The following is a 17,734-nucleotide window of genomic DNA, read 5'->3' as shown; positions in this document are numbered from 1 at the left end:
ATTTATTTTTTAGGTTGAACGGGAGAGTGAAGAGAAGCTGTGGAGAATCTGTCAGACAGAGGAATTAGTGGGAAGAGGAGGAAGAGAGAGAGAGAGAGAGAGAGAGAGAGGTGGGGGGTAGTTTCTCAGTCATTGTTTAATGCCCCCCCCCTCCCGGGCCACAGAGATCTGGAACGAGTGAAAACCTCCAACCAGCCACGGAGGAGAGCATTCCTCCGGTTGCCGTGGTAACCGAGCCCTCAGCTGGGAGCGAGCGAGAGAAGACGAGCCAAAGGGAAGTACTGGATAGGAAAAAGGAGGGGGGGGGGGCACTAGCCATAATTTTGATCACTCCCCCTCCCGTCTGCAGAGAAGCCCCAGCGGTAAGCCCCGCCCCCTCTCGCCTCGCTCACACTCTTTGCATCTACTCAGTTTTGCTGAAGATGCAAAAGAAACCAGTGAGAAATAATAAGGACGATTTTATTAAATGATGGAAAGATTCTAAAAAAGAAGAAAAAAACACTGACGACAATAAACGTGATCCGTCAAATCCTGCGACTCAGAACAGTTCTATAACGTATGGAAAGTCTGTTTTTATATGGATTCATTGTTAATACATTGTTGTTGCTTTTTAAAAGAAAAAAGCCACAAAAAATCTTAAAATTAAAACAAAAATATATATTTCATTATTAATAAGTAACTCATGATTACTACTGAGGACCAGTCATTTCACTCATTAAATATAATAATTCCAACTATATTTTCTTTTTGTCTTCATCATTGGTGATTCAAATCTGATGTTTTGCTCACTTTCATACTTGATCCTCGTCGTCGTGTCTCAACAGAAGAACATTCATGATCAAATGTTCCAGCTGCAAATGTTTTTGTTTTCGCTTCATTTCAACTTCATGTCTTTTCTAGATAATCTAAATCAAAAGTACAGACGAGTTTCACCAAACGAGCAACAACTGTAGAATCGTCTGTTCTCTGCTCAACACCACGGTGTATTAATAATCCTCAGTATATGAGAAATATTAGTGTCATATCTGCGTCTGACAGGTGAGACGACATCGCGTGTGGTTTTTGTTTCTGCACTAAATCACGTTGTGACGTCGTTTCTTCGTCTTCTCGTTCTCTATGCAGATGTGCAGCCATAAATATTCTGTGTATTGTTTCATGTTTAATGCAGCAGAATGAAGCTAAAACACAGGGAGTAACACAAAGAAGGGCCTGAAACACACTGTCAATTATATAGGTATATACCTATATATATATATATATATATATACACACACACACACAGTGAGAATCACGGGAGTGTTTCCACCTGCAACCTGCTGATAATGAAGCTGTATTTCAGGCACCTAAAGGAAGCCATCTGTGCTGGGGGTCTCCCTGCTGCCTCCACCACCCCCGCTGCACACACACACACACACACACACACACACACACACACACACACACACACACACACACACACTCTGCTGTACTCCTCCACAGGGACTGAGGGACTACACAGTCTTTAGGATGTTCCCCGTCAATAACGTGACACTTTTCATTATAACACAACAGGGACGGACACACACACACACACACACACACACACACACACACACACACACACACACACACACACACACACACACACACACACACACACACACACACACACACACACATACACACACACACACACACACAGTACATTTACGATACACTTTCCTTATATTGCAGCTCACGTCTGATATTAATTTTCCTCGTCAACACATTTTTCTTTAAAGCTGAAAGAGAAACTAAAAATAAAAAACCCAACTCATAATAATCCGTGTTTTCCTTTTAAAAACTATGTACAGTGTATTTGACATAATCTTACAAACGTGTCACGTATTAAATCAGCTGGACTCACATGTTGCTGACGTGAGCAGTAATGTGATGTGAGTCACAGACGTTGGTGATTTATTTCTAAATGAATCTCACCAGAGAGAAAGTGTGACAGGTTTGTTTATTCTACCTGGAAAATGTCGCGCTCCGATTATCTGCAAAAATATATATATTTCCCGTATTGATTATTATTATTCATGTACATAATATGAATATGTATCTCCAGATAGTCGTTGGGTGAATATCAATATTTCCGGTGGCATCAAAACTGCAGTAAAAAATGGCAGTTTGACGCATATTTCATATTTAATCTTCACGTTGCTGTTGTACACGGCGGAGGTGAAACTGGAGATTTACCTGTAGCTCAACGTGATTAGCATAATTAGAAACCAGCCAAATATTATTCAACACTGTTTAAATCCGTCGTAAGGTTGTGAATCGAGACGCCGCCGCTGTTTCTCCGCTGAGCGTCACGCGTCTCTTCCTCCTCCTGACACGACCGGTGGTCACGGACAAGGTGCAGAATGTGGATTCAAAAGCAGCAGCGGTCGACTGCAGGCGACTCGCGGCGATCAGGGTAAAGAGCGGCCATTGTCACAGGACGGAGGACGGAAACCATGACGACCGCCGTCACTCCTCCCACACGCATGAAGAACAGACTGATTGTTGGGAGACACCACGGACGCTCTGCAACATTCCACGTTTCCTCCATAACTTCATTTGGTTTTATGAATGATTCAAACATTGAAAGTTTCCAGGTGGAAAAGAACCCGGAAGCTTCACTGATGATGACGAACTGTTGTTGATTGAATTCATGTTCAATAACTGATCCATGAAAACTTGACTTCAGATAACAAACGTTGATTCAGCCTCTGATTTGGTTTCTCATCTTTCCTGATTTCCTGAATTAAATCGTCGAGGCTCATTCTTTATTTCATGGAGATAAACGTGCTGTTGGGAATTCTTCTTTTGGATCACGAGTCTGGAGACGCGACGCGAACGTCACCTTCAAGTGCTTTGTTGCCGGAAAAGAATTGACTTTGCAGCGTTCCAGCAGACTGAAGTCCGTCTGTTATGGACAGAACAATAAGCATCATCGGTCTGTTTCTGTGTGAAGGGAACATAGATTACAGATTTAAAGGATGTACACTTTACTATAAAGAATAAAGAACCGTCCGTTACCAAATCTATCGTCTTCTCCGCCGCGTTGAAGGGTTCTCGTCGCCTCCAGGATCAAAGTGATCTCTGAGTTTCCCTCTCGTAGTTACGACTCGAGAGGCGTTCGTGTGCTCGTATAACTCCGATACAACGTGAAGGCAGCGTGGATCACAGGCTCCGCCCCACTTCCCCCTCGCTTGACCCCCTCACAGGGCGTCCCGAGTCCTTTACAGATCGAGGGGTTGGGGTCGTCCACGTAGGGTGGGGTCAGATGCTGCCTTCAGGTGCAGTGGGAGAACGGAGCAGTCGGGGCCAAGTGAGGGGGAATGGGACGGAATGAACTACTACACACACACACACACACACACACACACACACACACACACACACACACACACACACACACACACACACACACACACACACACACACACACACACACACACACACACACACACACACACACACACACACACGTCCTGGTCTGTCGACTCAGCAGCGCAGCCTTCGATTGGCACAAGAAGCCTCAACAAGCAGAGTCACTCGACTGCAGCTGCATCACCACGACAACAACAACAACAACAACAACAACAACAACAACAACAAACACACGGTGACATGACGTGTGTGAGCGTTTGAAACTTCCAAGTTTGTCTTTTTGATCGACGCCATCTTGGTTTTATTTCATTTCTTTCTCAAACATTTTGAGATAAAAAGTTTTGTGACACGTTCAATGATTTCACAGAGAATAATTCATAAAAACTATCAGACACATTTACCGACTGATTCCACGAGTGAGAGATGATTTGATGCTGATTGGTTGAAGTGGAGGACTAACTTACATAAGTGCCAAAGCATTATTACTTCATGTTGCCGACGTATTACAGTCAAATGTTTTTTACAATCTCTTTTTATCTTATCACTCCAGAGAAAATACTGTCAACAAGTTATGGAAGCAAACTGACCCAAAATTTCAAAACCGACCAGCGGACGGTGGACGAGGAGTCCGGGGAACAGATTCAGTTTCCAGAATGAATCGTGCAGAAGAAGAAAAAAGTTCATTGTTTGTGTTTTTGTTCCGTCTGTTCAACAGAAGTTCTGTGTGATTATGATCCAACTGTAGCAGACAGATATCGACTGGTTATGAATGATGAGAAGCTTCTAACTGTCGGAATCGGAGGGAAAACACCTCGACGGGTTTTTGGCAAATGTGTGATCACAGATGGTCGAGGGAGAACCAGGAGACGTACAGTAGAGACGTACAGTAGAGATGTACAGTAGATACAGACAGCATAGATGTACAGTAGAGATGTACAGTAGAGACGTACAGTAGAGATGTACAGCATAGATGTACAGTAGAGATGTACAGTAGAGATGTACAGTAGAGATGTACAGCATAGATGTAAAGTAGAGATGTACAGTAGATATGTACAGTAGATATGTACAGTAGAGATGTAAAGTAGAGATGTACAGTAGAGACAGACAGCAGAGATGTACAGTAGAGATGTAAAGTAGAGATGTACAGTAGAGACAGACAGCAGAGATGTACAGTAGAGATGTAAAGTAGAGATGTACAGTAGAAATGTACAGTAGAGATGTACAGTAGAGACAGACAGCAGAGACGTACAATAGAGATGTACAGCATAGATGTACAGTAGAGATGTACAGTAGAAATGTACAGTAGAGACGTACAGAAGAGACAGACAGCAGAGACGTACAGTAGTGATGTACAATAGAGATGTAAAGTAGAGACGTACAGTAGAAATGTACAGTAGTGATGTACAATAGAGATGTAAAGTAGAGACGTACAGTAGAAATGTACCGTAGAGATGTAAAGTAGAGACAGACAGTAGTGATGTACCGTAGAGATGTAAAGTAGAGACAGACAGTAGAGACAGACAGTAGAAATGTACAGTAGAGATGTAAAGTAGAGACAGACAGTAGTGATGTACCGTAGAGATGTAAAGTAGAGACAGACAGTAGTGATGTACCGTAGAGATGTAAAGTAGAGACAGACAGTAGAAATGTACAGTAGAGATGTAAAGTAGAGACAGACAGTAGAGATGTACCGTAGAGATGTAAAGTAGAGACAGACAGTAGTGATGTACAGTAGACACAGTAGAGACAGAGAGATTCTATGAGATATGACATAAGAGTCTGAGCCATTTATCAGCTGGTTGATAAAAATTAGATCGATATGAGTCTTTCACAGACATATCGGTGCCAATATGAAAACTTTTATATTACAGAATAAACGATGCAGAAAAGATGTTTTTTTCATTTTCTGAATTCAGGTTCTATTTACTGATTTTTATTTTCAATTTATAGATGTTTATAATAAAGTTTATGGTTAAACTGTAAAATATGAAGACTCAATTGTCATAAGGGTTTGATAACAACATCTTAGGAACCATTGACAATTTTTTCTTCATTTATAAAGATATCTATTTATCTATATATCTCTACATATAGGCCGATATATCTGTCAAAATCATAATGTACATATATATGTATAATCTGAGGAAGCAGTGACATCACAACAACAACAACGAGAGGGACAAACTTTCCCCAGAATCCCTCACTGCCCCTTTAAATGAAGTGAAAATCACTTCCTGTGTCAAAGTTATGGACATAACTTGTGTCTTGTTGCTGATGAACTTTGACCTCGACGACCTCCACGACCTCCACGACCTCCACGACCCGGCACCTGAAGCTTCCAGCAGCACCGAGGAACATCTCAGAACTTTGCTTCTGAGCCGGTGGACGGATCAGAGATGATCCTTCAGACGGGAGGAGCGAGGATCTGTCATGATCCAAGATCTCTGGTGAAACTACAACGCAGATCTCTCACACACGAACTGTCTCTGGAGAAACTCAGGAGGTCGTAGTGTCGTCGTCGGGCGGATGAACGTGACGATCGTGGATCATTTTAAAAATAGAACCGAGGAGCAAAATGTCACCGACGACGGCGACTCTCAGAAACCATCCAAACGAGAGCTGAGCTGATTTTTTTTTTTACCAGAATGACTCATGAGATGAACGAGCCTGTGACGACAGCAGGTCCTTCATCATCATCATCATCATCATCATCACCACAGCCAGAGAGGGTCCGAGCATGACCTCAGCTCACTGCATCACCACCCAGCTGCAGAGTGTGTGTGTGTGTGTGCGTGCGTGTGTGTGCGTGTGTGTGTGTGTGTGGGTGTGTGTGTGTGCGTGTGTGTGTGTGCGTGTGTGTGTGTGCGTGTGTGTGTGTGTGTGTGCGTGTGTGTGTGTCTCTCTGCAGGGACCATGTGACAGATGAAAACGCTACAACGGAATTAAGAGACAAGAAGAAGAAGAAAAATCACAAGGGCCCATTATCACCACCGCGCTCTGCCTGACAACAAGGATTAAAGGCGCACTACCACCATCACTTCCACCATCATCATCATCATCATCATCACCATCACCATCATCATCATCATCACTTCCACCATCATCATCACCACCACCATCATCATCACCATCATCACCACCATCACCATCATCACCACCATCATCATCATCATCACCATCATCATCATCACCATCATCACCACCATCACCATCATCACCACCATCATCATCATCATCACCATCATCATCACCATCATCACCTGTCTCTCTGCATCCGCCTCAAACATTCCGCAATTTTAAGCCCCCCCCCCCCCCCCCCCCCCCCCCCCCCGCAGTGGGAACACGCAGTGCCGTGCGGGGGGAACCGCAGCCCCGCAGCCCCGCAGCCCCGGCGTGATGTCAGAGAGGCGGATGATGCTGAGGAGAGTCCCGACCGGGGGGGGGGGGGGGTCCTCACTGACCTGTCTGTCCTTTGCCCAGCGTCTTCTCCAGGCGGTACGGTCCCACGTAGTTGGCGTAGTGGCCGCTGTTCGCGTCCTTCCCCGACGACGACATGTTCCACTCGGTCCTCTTCTGTCCGAGCGGGACGAGGCGCGGTCCCGCGGCGCGCTGGAGTTCACCTCGGTCGGCGGCGACGTGCCCGTGGATCCGACTGCTGCTGCAATGATCCGCCCCCCGCTCCTCCTGCTCCTCCCGCTCCTCCTGCTGATCCTCTTCCTCCTCCTCCTCCTCCTCTTCCTCCTCCTTCTCCTCCTCCTCCTCCTGCTCCACCTGCGTGCGCGCTTGCGTGTGTTCGCGGTTGTGCGTGCGCGTGTCTCCGGCCGCGGCGCTCGGTCGTCAGACTGCGGGTCTTGTGCGCGTCATGGTGCCGGTGGAGCGGTGCGCTGCAGCCCGCTGGCTGTGAACCGGTGATGGGACGGAGGAGCGTCGTCTGCCGCCGCCGCTCCGAGTAGCGCGTCAGAGCGCAGTGATGTGGACGGACGCTTCCGGTGGTTCCTTTCAAAATAAAGGCGATGCAGCTCGTTGACTGGACCGGTGACCTCGACGAGGGAGGACATTTAAAATACGAGAGAAAATGTTTCTTTTTTGCTTTGTTCGTTTTGTTGAATGTTAATCATACTTCAGTTCCTGTGTTAATACGGTATATCGTAAACAAATGTCTTCGTCAGAGACGTCAAGTTACTGGTGGAGTATTCGTGTCAATAATAATAAGAATAGAATAATATCATTGAAATCATCAAGTGGCTCTCGAATCATTTTGTTTCTTTCCGTCGTTACTTAATAACTATCAGGTTCACACGAAGTCGGTGTTAATATTTTACTGTGTTTTAGTTAAAAGAGGCAAAATGCATAATTGATAGTATTATCTTTGTTTTCAAATGTTATATATATAATATCATTATATTGAATTGTTTTGAACATGATTATCATGGAAATCGTGATGTCCTGGTCTATCTATGCCTGATCTTTGATTATTTATAGGCTATTCAATTCAATTCAATTCAGTTTTATTTGTATATCGCCATATCACAACATACATTGTCTCAAGGCACTTTACATAGTGAGGTCAATATTACAATATTACAGGGAAAACCCAACAAATCCCACAATGAACAAAGCACTTGGCGACGGTGGAGAGAAAAAACTCTTTTAACAGGAAGAAATCTCTGACAGAACCAGACTCAGTTGTGGGCGGAGCTTCTGTCTCGACCGGTTGGGGTGAGGAGAGAGAGGAGGAAGAGAGGAGAGGGAGGAGGAAGAGAGGGTGGGGGTCGAGAGAGAGGAGGAGGAGAGGAGAGGAGAGGTGGGAGGAGAGAAGAGAGAGAGAGGGAGAGAGGAGGAAGAGAGGAGAGGTGGGAGGAGAGAGGAGGAGGAGAGAGAGGAGAGAAGAGAGAGAGAGAGAGAGAGAGGGAAGAGATGAAAGAGAGAAAACACAAACCCTGTTCAACTAACCACCTATTTTAATTTTGCAAATGATTCATCAATCAAATTGTGAAGAATCTTGAAATGGGCTCAATCAATTGATTAATGAAAAAAAGAAAATACACACAAACTAACACAATTGGCAATTCATGTTTTGAATTAATAAATATTCATGTAATATTTAATAACAAGAATGAATCAGGTAAAATTTTTACATTTTTCTTTGCAGAATTTCATTTCCACATTTCAACAATGCACAGTGATGCGTTCAATGTCCTGATGTCCAGAAAGGTTTCAGTCCACATCGTCAGCTGAAATTAAACTGCATAGTAATATTTTCAAATTAAAGATCGTCATGTTTTACTGTTGATTTACTGTTCTGATTTCCAATGTAAAACAACTTCCAGTCCACGCGTTCGCTACTGTAACTGTCTGTTGTGGTTTTAATTTGAAGGGCCGACTCGTCTTACTTCCGCCACCGCGTCATCTCGGCGCAGCTGCTTTGATTAAAAGGTCGCGCATGCGCACATGGCGTGCATCAGCAGGGGTCTCTGATTGAATTCGGGTCGAGGAGACAGACGAGACGAGATCAGAACTTCAGATATCTTTTATTTCGTATGTCAATAAAAAGCCCAGATATGTTTCAAAATAAAACACATTAAAGCTTCAGAGACAAAAAAATAAAAATCAATGTCCACATTTTAGATCCGATGATTGAATTTAAATGTTCTATTTAATCCATTCAGCTTGACTCAATTATTAATTAAGGACTAAAACAAAAATCATTATTTGTCTCAGTGTGTGTGTGTGTGTGTGTGTGTGTGTGTGTGTGTAAACATGTCACACGCTGGGACACTTTCACTTGATTAAACCAGTGGTTGGTGACAACCACCATCTATCAGCCTCATCACTCCTTCACAACAAAAGCCTTTTCAGTGGCAGATGGGCCCCCCACATCTACCCCTCTACCCCTCCTCCCTCCGCCTGCCTCCCCCCCCCCCCAACTCACCCACCCACAAATCCGAGTCCCTAACAAAGACGGAGGGGGTTGGACTCCCAATCTACCACGATAGACCTGGTTGTCATGGGACCACGGCTTCCCCCAAATTACTTCCTGTTAATTAACGTAAACCCACCGCCCTCCGTCAACGTCCCCCCCCCCCGGGTCCACGGATCAATCGTGACATTTCCCTTCGATTCACGCTCTCCAGCCTGATCTCTCTCTGCCCGTCCGATTCCCTGGAGGAGCAGAGATTGTTTGACAGCTGTGGACGGCGGCGGCCTAATCACCCCGATGTGGAATAATCGTCCATAATCACCGGGGGCCACTGAGGAGAGGACGGGACGACGACACGTCAGTGTCAACAGCTGAGTGCTGGTGAAGAAGAGGAGGAGACGACCAGGAGCTGGTTGGTCGCCGGGCTACGAGGTGAAGCAGCGTCTTCTTTTGGTATTTCCTCCGACTGGCAGCAGTGAATTCTTTCTTTTCTACACTTAATGTACATTGGACACTTGGATTGTAATAAATCTATCAAAACGGTTGCCATGGTATCAGGCACGAGGAAGATCCGCTTAAATATCCATTCACACATTTTGGACTTTTAACAAGGAGAATCTTCACGATGCTCAGTCTCATCCGCTCTGTCGCATCAGCGTCCTGAATGACACATGATTATGAATATCACGATATCCAGTATATCACGATCAACGATGAAGACAGAGTCGTGGACCGGAGCCGAACAAAGAGCCGATCTTCTGCTTTGTAACATCCGAACGAGCCGATCGCGTTGACGCACTGACGCAGGACAAACCTCGTGCACGTGTTGTAGAAGTAAAACCTGTGAGAGACAAAGTGTTTTAAATCTTATTTTAGCTAATAATCAATTTTTGATTCTATGGATGTAGTTTATAGGTGACCAGTGGAAGTGGACACAGTAAGTGACTGGTGCCAAGATGGCTGCCGAGTGTCGGGACCTGTCTACGGTCGCTGTGTTCACGAGGAGAATCGTTACGAACGCCGCCCTCTTGGAACTGACACTGTCCGAGTCGATGAGTTGTCACGTGTTTGTTTTCAGATGGACGGAAGTTCCTTTCTCTTGGATGACGTATTGTCACTTTAGATGTGTAGAGTTTGTTTTTGTAATTTCGTCTGCCTTCATAGTTCCTACATCACGTCACCCGCCTGCTGGCTTGTTGCTAAGTGGTTAGCCTGTGCAGCGTCCATGTTGGCATTGCCTAGCAGCAGTGTTCTCCGGACCTAAACCCCTCGAGCGCCAAAGTTGCACCGTGTTACACGACTTCCTGCGTCGGACCCGGAGTCATTCATGAATGTGATGACTTGAGACTTGACACAAGAGTTTGAATCCATGTGAGTGGTTCAGTGAGGCTGTCCACTGGTGCTCTGAGCCACATGCTCACATCCAGGACAATTATTTCAGCATTTAACACATTTTACATTTCAGACCTTTCAACGCCACGTGGACGCATCACCGTCATCACCGTCATCACCGTCATCACCGTCATCACCTTCATCACCGTCATCACCTTCATCACCTTCATCACCGTCATCACCGTCATCACCATCAGGACCTCCATCACCGTCATCACCTTCATCACCTTCATCACCGTCATCACCTTCATCACCTTCATCACCGTCAGGACCTCCATCACCGTCATCACCTTCATCACCTTCATCACCGTCATCACCTTCATCACCGTCATCACCGTCATCACCGTCAGGACCTCCATCACCGTCATCACCTTCATCACCGTCATCACCTTCATCACCGTCATCACCGTCATCACCGTCATCACCGTCAGGACCTCCATCACCGTCATCACCTTCATCACCGTCATCACCGTCATCACTGTCATCACCTTCATCACCTTCATCACGGTCATCACCTTCCTCACCTTCATCACCGTCATCCCTGTCATCACCGTCATCACCGTCATCACCGTCAGGACCTCCATCACCGTCATCACCGTCATCACCTTCATCACCGTCATCACCTTCATCACCGTCATCACCGTCATCACCGTCATCACCGTCAGGACCTCCATCACCTTCATCACCGTCATCACCTTCATCACCGTCATCACCGTCATCACTGTCATCACCTTCATCACCTTCATCACGGTCATCACCTTCATCACCTTCATCACCGTCATCACTGTCATCACCTTCATCACCGTCATCACCGTCATCACCTTCATCACCTTCATCACCGTCATCACCTTCATCACCGTCATCACCGTCATCACCGTCAGGACCTCCATCACCGTCATCACCGTCATCACCTTCATCACCGTCATCACCGTCATCACCTTCATCACCTTCATCACCGTCATCACCGTCATCACCTTCATCACCTTCATCACCGTCATCACCTTCATCACCTTCATCACCGTCATCACCTTCATCACCTTCATCACCGTCATCACCTTCATCACCGTCATCACCTTCATCACCTTCATCACCGTCATCACCTTCATCACCTTCATCACCGTCATCACCGTCATCACCTTCATCACCTTCATCACCGTCATCACCTTCTTCACCTTCATCACCGTCATCACCTTCATCACCTTCATCACCGTCATCACCTTCATCACCGTCATCACCTTCATCACCTTCATCACCTTCATCACGTCATCACCGTCATCACTGTCATCACCTTCATCACCGTCATCACCTTCATCACCGTCATCACCTTCATCACCTTCATCACCGTCATCACCTTCATCACCTTCATCACCGTCATCACCGTCATCACCGTCATCACCTTCATCACGGTCATCACCTTCATCACCTTCATCACGGTCATCACCTTCATCACCTTCATCACGGTCATCACCTTCATCACCGTCATCACCGTCATCACCCTCATCACCTTCATCACCGTCATCACCGTCATCACCGTCATCACCGTCATCACCTTCATCACGGTCATCACCTTCATCACCTTCATCACGGTCATCACCGTCATCACCTTCATCACCGTCATCACCTTCATCACCGTCATCACCTTCATCACCGTCATCACCTTCATCACCGTCAGGACCTCCATCACCGTCATCACCTTGCGAAGGGAGGAGTTGTCGTCCCCACTGTGTCTTTGGTGAACTGTCCAGGACAAACCGGGTCACTGCACCTGGAGAAGAGACACAGAGACGTCGCATGAAGCTGCAGAGTCACAAACCACCAGCAGGGGTCGTCTGTGTCTGTGGGTGAAGACCTGTTTTTATATTTTCACACGGATCATTTAACTGACAAAGTACAGTACTGAAAATGTAATGTTCATTTCATCTAATAAGTCACAATGCACATGAACAAACACGAGCACTTGGGTTCGTGGTGTAAATGTGCCAGATTTAGCAGCATTTTACTAATTTTTATAATTAATTACAATTCCCTAAATAACGACGATGCAAACCAGCACAAATAGACAAAGAGTCAAATCATGACATAAGAATAAAGCATTTTTTGTTTAAAAAGACACGTACAAGCAGAGACATCAGTCAAATATCTGCAAATTTGATCTTTTTTTCTTCGAACTCTGAGAAATCATATTTAGCTACAATGTACACTGATGATTGAATTGGACTTTTTTGGAATCCTGGCGTTTTTGCCTTTTCCACACGCTCATCGTGTGTGTGTGTTTGAATTATCGACGCACATTTCCACAGAATGTGCCCTTCACTTTTCAAGACATCTCTGGAAAAAAAGAGGAGCTTAGCCTGCAGTATATTTCTGCATTAGTCAGCTCTATTGTGGCCGCTCTGCCAGCGGAGCAGGATAATACAGACACACACACACACACACACACACACACACACACTCATTCTCTCTCACACACACACACACACACACAAACACACACAAAACACACACACACACACACACACACACACACACACACACACACACTCATTCCCTCACACACACACACACACACACTCATTCTCTCACACACACACACACACACACACTCACACACACACACACACACACACACACACACACACACACACACACACACACTCATTCCCTCACACACACACACACACACACACACACACACTCATTCTCTCACACACACACACACACACACTCACACACACACACACACACACACACACACACACTCACACACACACACACACACACACTCATTGCCTCACACACACACACACACACACACACACTCATTCCCTCACACACACACACACACACACACACACACACTCATTCACTCACATATTTCAAGCAGCGCTCGAAATGGAAGCGATTAAGTGCCGGTTCTCCCTTTATTAACTTGTGGATCTATAAGAACTTGAATTAAGAATTGAATCATAAACACATGAATGACGATCACCACCATTGATATACATGTGTTGTATGGACACTGACCCCCCCCCCCCCCATTCTGTTACATCACAGAGGGAAAGTAGCTTCTGTCTGTTTTATGATTTTCCTTTAATTTCCACCTTCATGTTTTGTGAATGTTCAGACTGTCAGTCAGTCACGTCTCCACAAGCGTTCATCTGTGGACACGTCACGTTCAGTATTGGTCCATTTGAAATGAACAGCTGATCCGCGACTCATCAACGTCAGACACCTGTCAATCACAATACCACCTCCTCCTCCTCCCCTCCTCCTACTGTTCTTCTTCCTCTTCCTCCTCCTCCTCCTCATCTTCTTCTTCTTCTTCTTCCTCCTCCTCTTGCTCCTCTTCCTCATCCTTATCTTCTTCCTCTTCTTCTTCCTCCTCCTATTCCTCTTCCTCCTCTTTCTCCTCTTCTTCTTCCTCCTCCTCTTCCTCCTCCTTATCTTCTTCCTCTTCTTCTTCCTCCTCCTCTTGCTCCTCTTCCTCTTCCTCTTCCTTATCTTCTTCCCCTTCTTCTTCCTCCTCCTCTTCCTCCTCCTCACTGTGTTATTCATGTGGGGCAGAGAGACAGAGGGAGAAAGAGAGAGAGCTGCTGAGTACCAGCATCTTGTGGGACGTCCCGGTACGCAGGAAAGTGTAACGGTACGCCAAAGAGTAAAACGTAGAAGTACCGGTGCGTACCGACCCATTTCCAGCACCGGTTTCAAGCCAGAGAAGCCAAACGAGAGACGATTTCTTCCGACAGCTCGCTGATGAAGAGTGAGTCGCTGAGATGAGCGAGGGGCTTCGTGGATCTGGAAGAGTTCAAATGAAACGTGTATTCGTCAGAAGCGTCACGTGGTGTCGGAGCAGCACATTCATCAGAGAAACGCACGACGACTTGATTTGAATATATTTTCCATCAGTGGAAAAGTGATGAGGCTCAATATTCCAGCTGAAAGGCCTCATCAGCGGGAAAATGGAATGTGACTATTTCAGTAGTTTTGTTTCCACGCGAGCGACACGGGTCGAGCGTTTTCTAATTAAACCTCATCTCATCTGAAATTCCTTTAGTGCAGATTCATAAATATACTGTATGAAGGGAACTGGAGCGACGGCACGCCGAGACAATGCAACATACATATGTCCAGATTGATCACATTCACTGTTAATATGAACTAATGTTTTTATTTTTACCCGTTTCTTATCCAGATCAGCTTGTCCTGAGAATTTCCTCCAGTTTCATGTGACTTTTTTTCTTGACCTTCTTGTTCGGCCTGATCTCAAAATGATAATTTCTACAAAAAAATAATATAATAAAAGAGATACTGATTCCTAATTTTTAAATATCCGTGGTTGATCTTGCCAGGAGGAGGTGGTGGGTGACGGTCGCTCAGCCATCATCACGTCAACGAGACGAGACGGTACAGTACGTCCTCCGAGCAGCAGAATGGACGCTACGGTGACGGGGCTAGCTGGTTAGCATGCTAACTTAAGTAGAAGAAAAATAATTAACAGAAATGTACGCAAAACAAGAGTTAGCATTCGCGTAGCTGGAGACAGCTCTTAGCGAGTGATGCTAAAAAAGATGGATGACATGACACCTTAAAGTGAAACCAAATCATCATGATCGCCCCCTGGTGTCTGGCTGCAGTATAGGTCATAAGCCCCGCCCCCTCCATGTTAGCTCATGAGACATGGACCAAAGTAAAAAAAAAAAAAGTATTATTAAAGTATGGCAGCGCCTGTATCAGAGGTATTCTAGCTTCCTTTCTTGCACAACGGCAGGAAGCGGAGACGCGTCGTCCATCTTAATCACGGCCTTCGTGCTGAACTCAGAATGTTTCTGATGAGACTGGTACGTAACAGCTGTTCATGCTAACATTGGCCATGTAGCATTAGCTAAACATCTGCTGTTTGGGCCAATTCAAAATATAAAAGGAAAAAACGCCACAAGAGACATAAAAAAATCCACAGCCTTGTTAATCTTATGTAAGTGTTTTCATCAATTTAATAAAAGGAAGATCCTTTCCTTAATATGACCGTACGTTCTCACATGACCAAAGATCCATCGTGCACAAATCTTGACAACCACGTTCTGTCACTTTAATTTAATGTTAAAGTCCCAGTGTGTCATTTTTCTGGCGGCATCTGGTGGTAAAGTGTCAAACCGCAACCAACTGAGCGACCGACAGGGGACACTTTATAGTGTCGCACCACTGATTCCATTTCCTGTTTCCGGCAGCGCCTGAAAATTCAACGTGAACGCGACGTGTTCTGGACGTTTAGTTCAACAACCGTGTTCAACACGACGTAGAAACATGGAGACTCACACGGAGGTCGGTCCACCTCATGGAACTATATTTAACATATATGAACAGAGTTATGGACAATATGTTCAACTTCTAAATATTACTGCACTGCAGCTTTAAGAGTTAAACTAAAGTGCAGCGTTAAACTTTCTGGTAGAAAGTCCGGGACGAACAAGTGACCTGAACAGAAAACAAAGCCTGTTTATTGTGATCACTTCTTGCTCGAGCGCAGTTCAACAATAACTCGTCCGGAGGCATGTTGTTAGTAATGAAGTGGGGGAGGCAGGGAGACGAGCGTAGTTCAGGGGTAATTATAAAACTGCTAATTTAGAGTGTTGCTCTGTAAAGCTCATTTCGATTATAGCGCCACAATTAAATTGGCAAAAGACTATAATTACTAACAGCACTCACAATACGCAGCCTCACATTCTCTCTGGTTTTCCTGTTTATCTGTCAGGGCCAGTTTGTGCAGCGGCTCATTATCCTCAGATCTCAGAGATGCAGTCTATTAAAAGTACCGGACTCAAGTCGCTTCTCATTTTGTCAGCTCCATGTGCTGCGGCGCTTTTTTACGAAGGTCAGATCAGACTCGCTCTGCCGAGGAGACTGAGGTCAGCTGGACAGCAGGGGGCGCTCAAGAAGACCTATGACTGAGGCAGGTCTGAGGCCGACGACACGGGGCTGAGGTCCAATCGTCCTTCCTCTCTGCTCGTCCTCGACCTCAGTGGAAAAGGTCACGAGGTCAAGGAACGGTGTCAGGAGAACTGACAGGACTTAGGAGAAGCCGACAGCTGCTCAGAGAATCCGACTCCTCTGACACTGAACCACGTGGTCATGTGACGGTGGATGTTGTTGATCGTCTGTCGTGGTGAAACGACACATTTAGAAGATGAACTCCAAGAACCTCAGCGGCTCCATCAGCATGTTCCAGTGTTTTATGATTCATATGTAACAGTCACGGACATCTGGATCATATTCATACTCTTCTTCTTCTTCTTCTTCTTCAGATTGAATCGTTTACGTCCGTTCATGACGCATCATGTTAAATATCGCTGCTGCAATGCATTGTGGGTCTGTTTCTCCTTCCTCTCATAGGAAGCTCCAGTGTGTCCTCTGATGAAGGAGACAGGAAAGGAAACATTGAAGCTCCTTTAAAAACCTTCAAAAAAGCAAAGTTACTGGAACAACATGCAACACATTATGCCTTGGAAACTCCCTCCTGACGTAATGAAGATAAAAGCACTATTTTATTTTACACCAACCACAAATATGAAGTCTACATGTGACAGGATGTTTGAAATAATGTTTTTAAAGTGAATCAGTCTGTTCTTCAGTTTGAGTTGTGATCAGGTTGGAGGGCCAACTTGACGAACAGTTCCAAACACATTCATATGGTATTTAATGCGAGATGCTGCCACCTAGTGGTTCATCTGCAAAACAGCGTCATATATTTTTTATTTCTCCAAAGAAAAATTCAGTTTCATTTAAATATTTCTGAAGTTTAAAAAAAGGAAATGTCTTTGAATGAGTTAGAAAAATACAAACAGAAAAAAACAAAAGTTCAAAAAAGATTTTATAAATGTTTTGATTTTGCCAAGCTTGTCGACCCGGGCCAGTGTCCGCCTGTCGCAGAGGGAGCTCCATAGAATAATCACAGACACTTTCATCTAGAATCAATTAGGGTTTTACCTGTTAATGTTTGAAATATTGATATTGATAATGTACTTATGGAGA

General features: G+C 45.1%; 1 protein-coding gene across 5 annotated transcripts in view; it reads right to left on the bottom strand.

Annotated features, from left to right (window-relative positions):
- The window catches only part of LOC118302082 (serine/threonine-protein kinase BRSK2-like), a 70,584-nt gene extending 63,236 nt beyond the window's left edge, over positions 1-7,348 (bottom strand). For all 5 annotated transcript variants that reach the window (XM_035627926.2, XM_035627931.2, XM_035627933.2 and 2 more), the window contains exon 1: positions 6,858-7,348. In XM_035627926.2, coding sequence (XP_035483819.2) covers positions 6,858-6,951 — 94 coding nt within the window. In that variant the 5' untranslated portion in view covers positions 6,952-7,348. The remainder of the gene's footprint in view (positions 1-6,857) is intronic.
- Positions 7,349-17,734: the final 10,386 nt, after the last annotated feature.

This window comes from Scophthalmus maximus, chromosome 4 (genome assembly GCF_022379125.1).
Source record: "Scophthalmus maximus strain ysfricsl-2021 chromosome 4, ASM2237912v1, whole genome shotgun sequence".
Classification (NCBI taxonomy): Eukaryota; Metazoa; Chordata; class Actinopteri; order Pleuronectiformes; family Scophthalmidae; genus Scophthalmus; species Scophthalmus maximus.
This window is presented reverse-complemented; position numbering and strand designations above follow the sequence as displayed.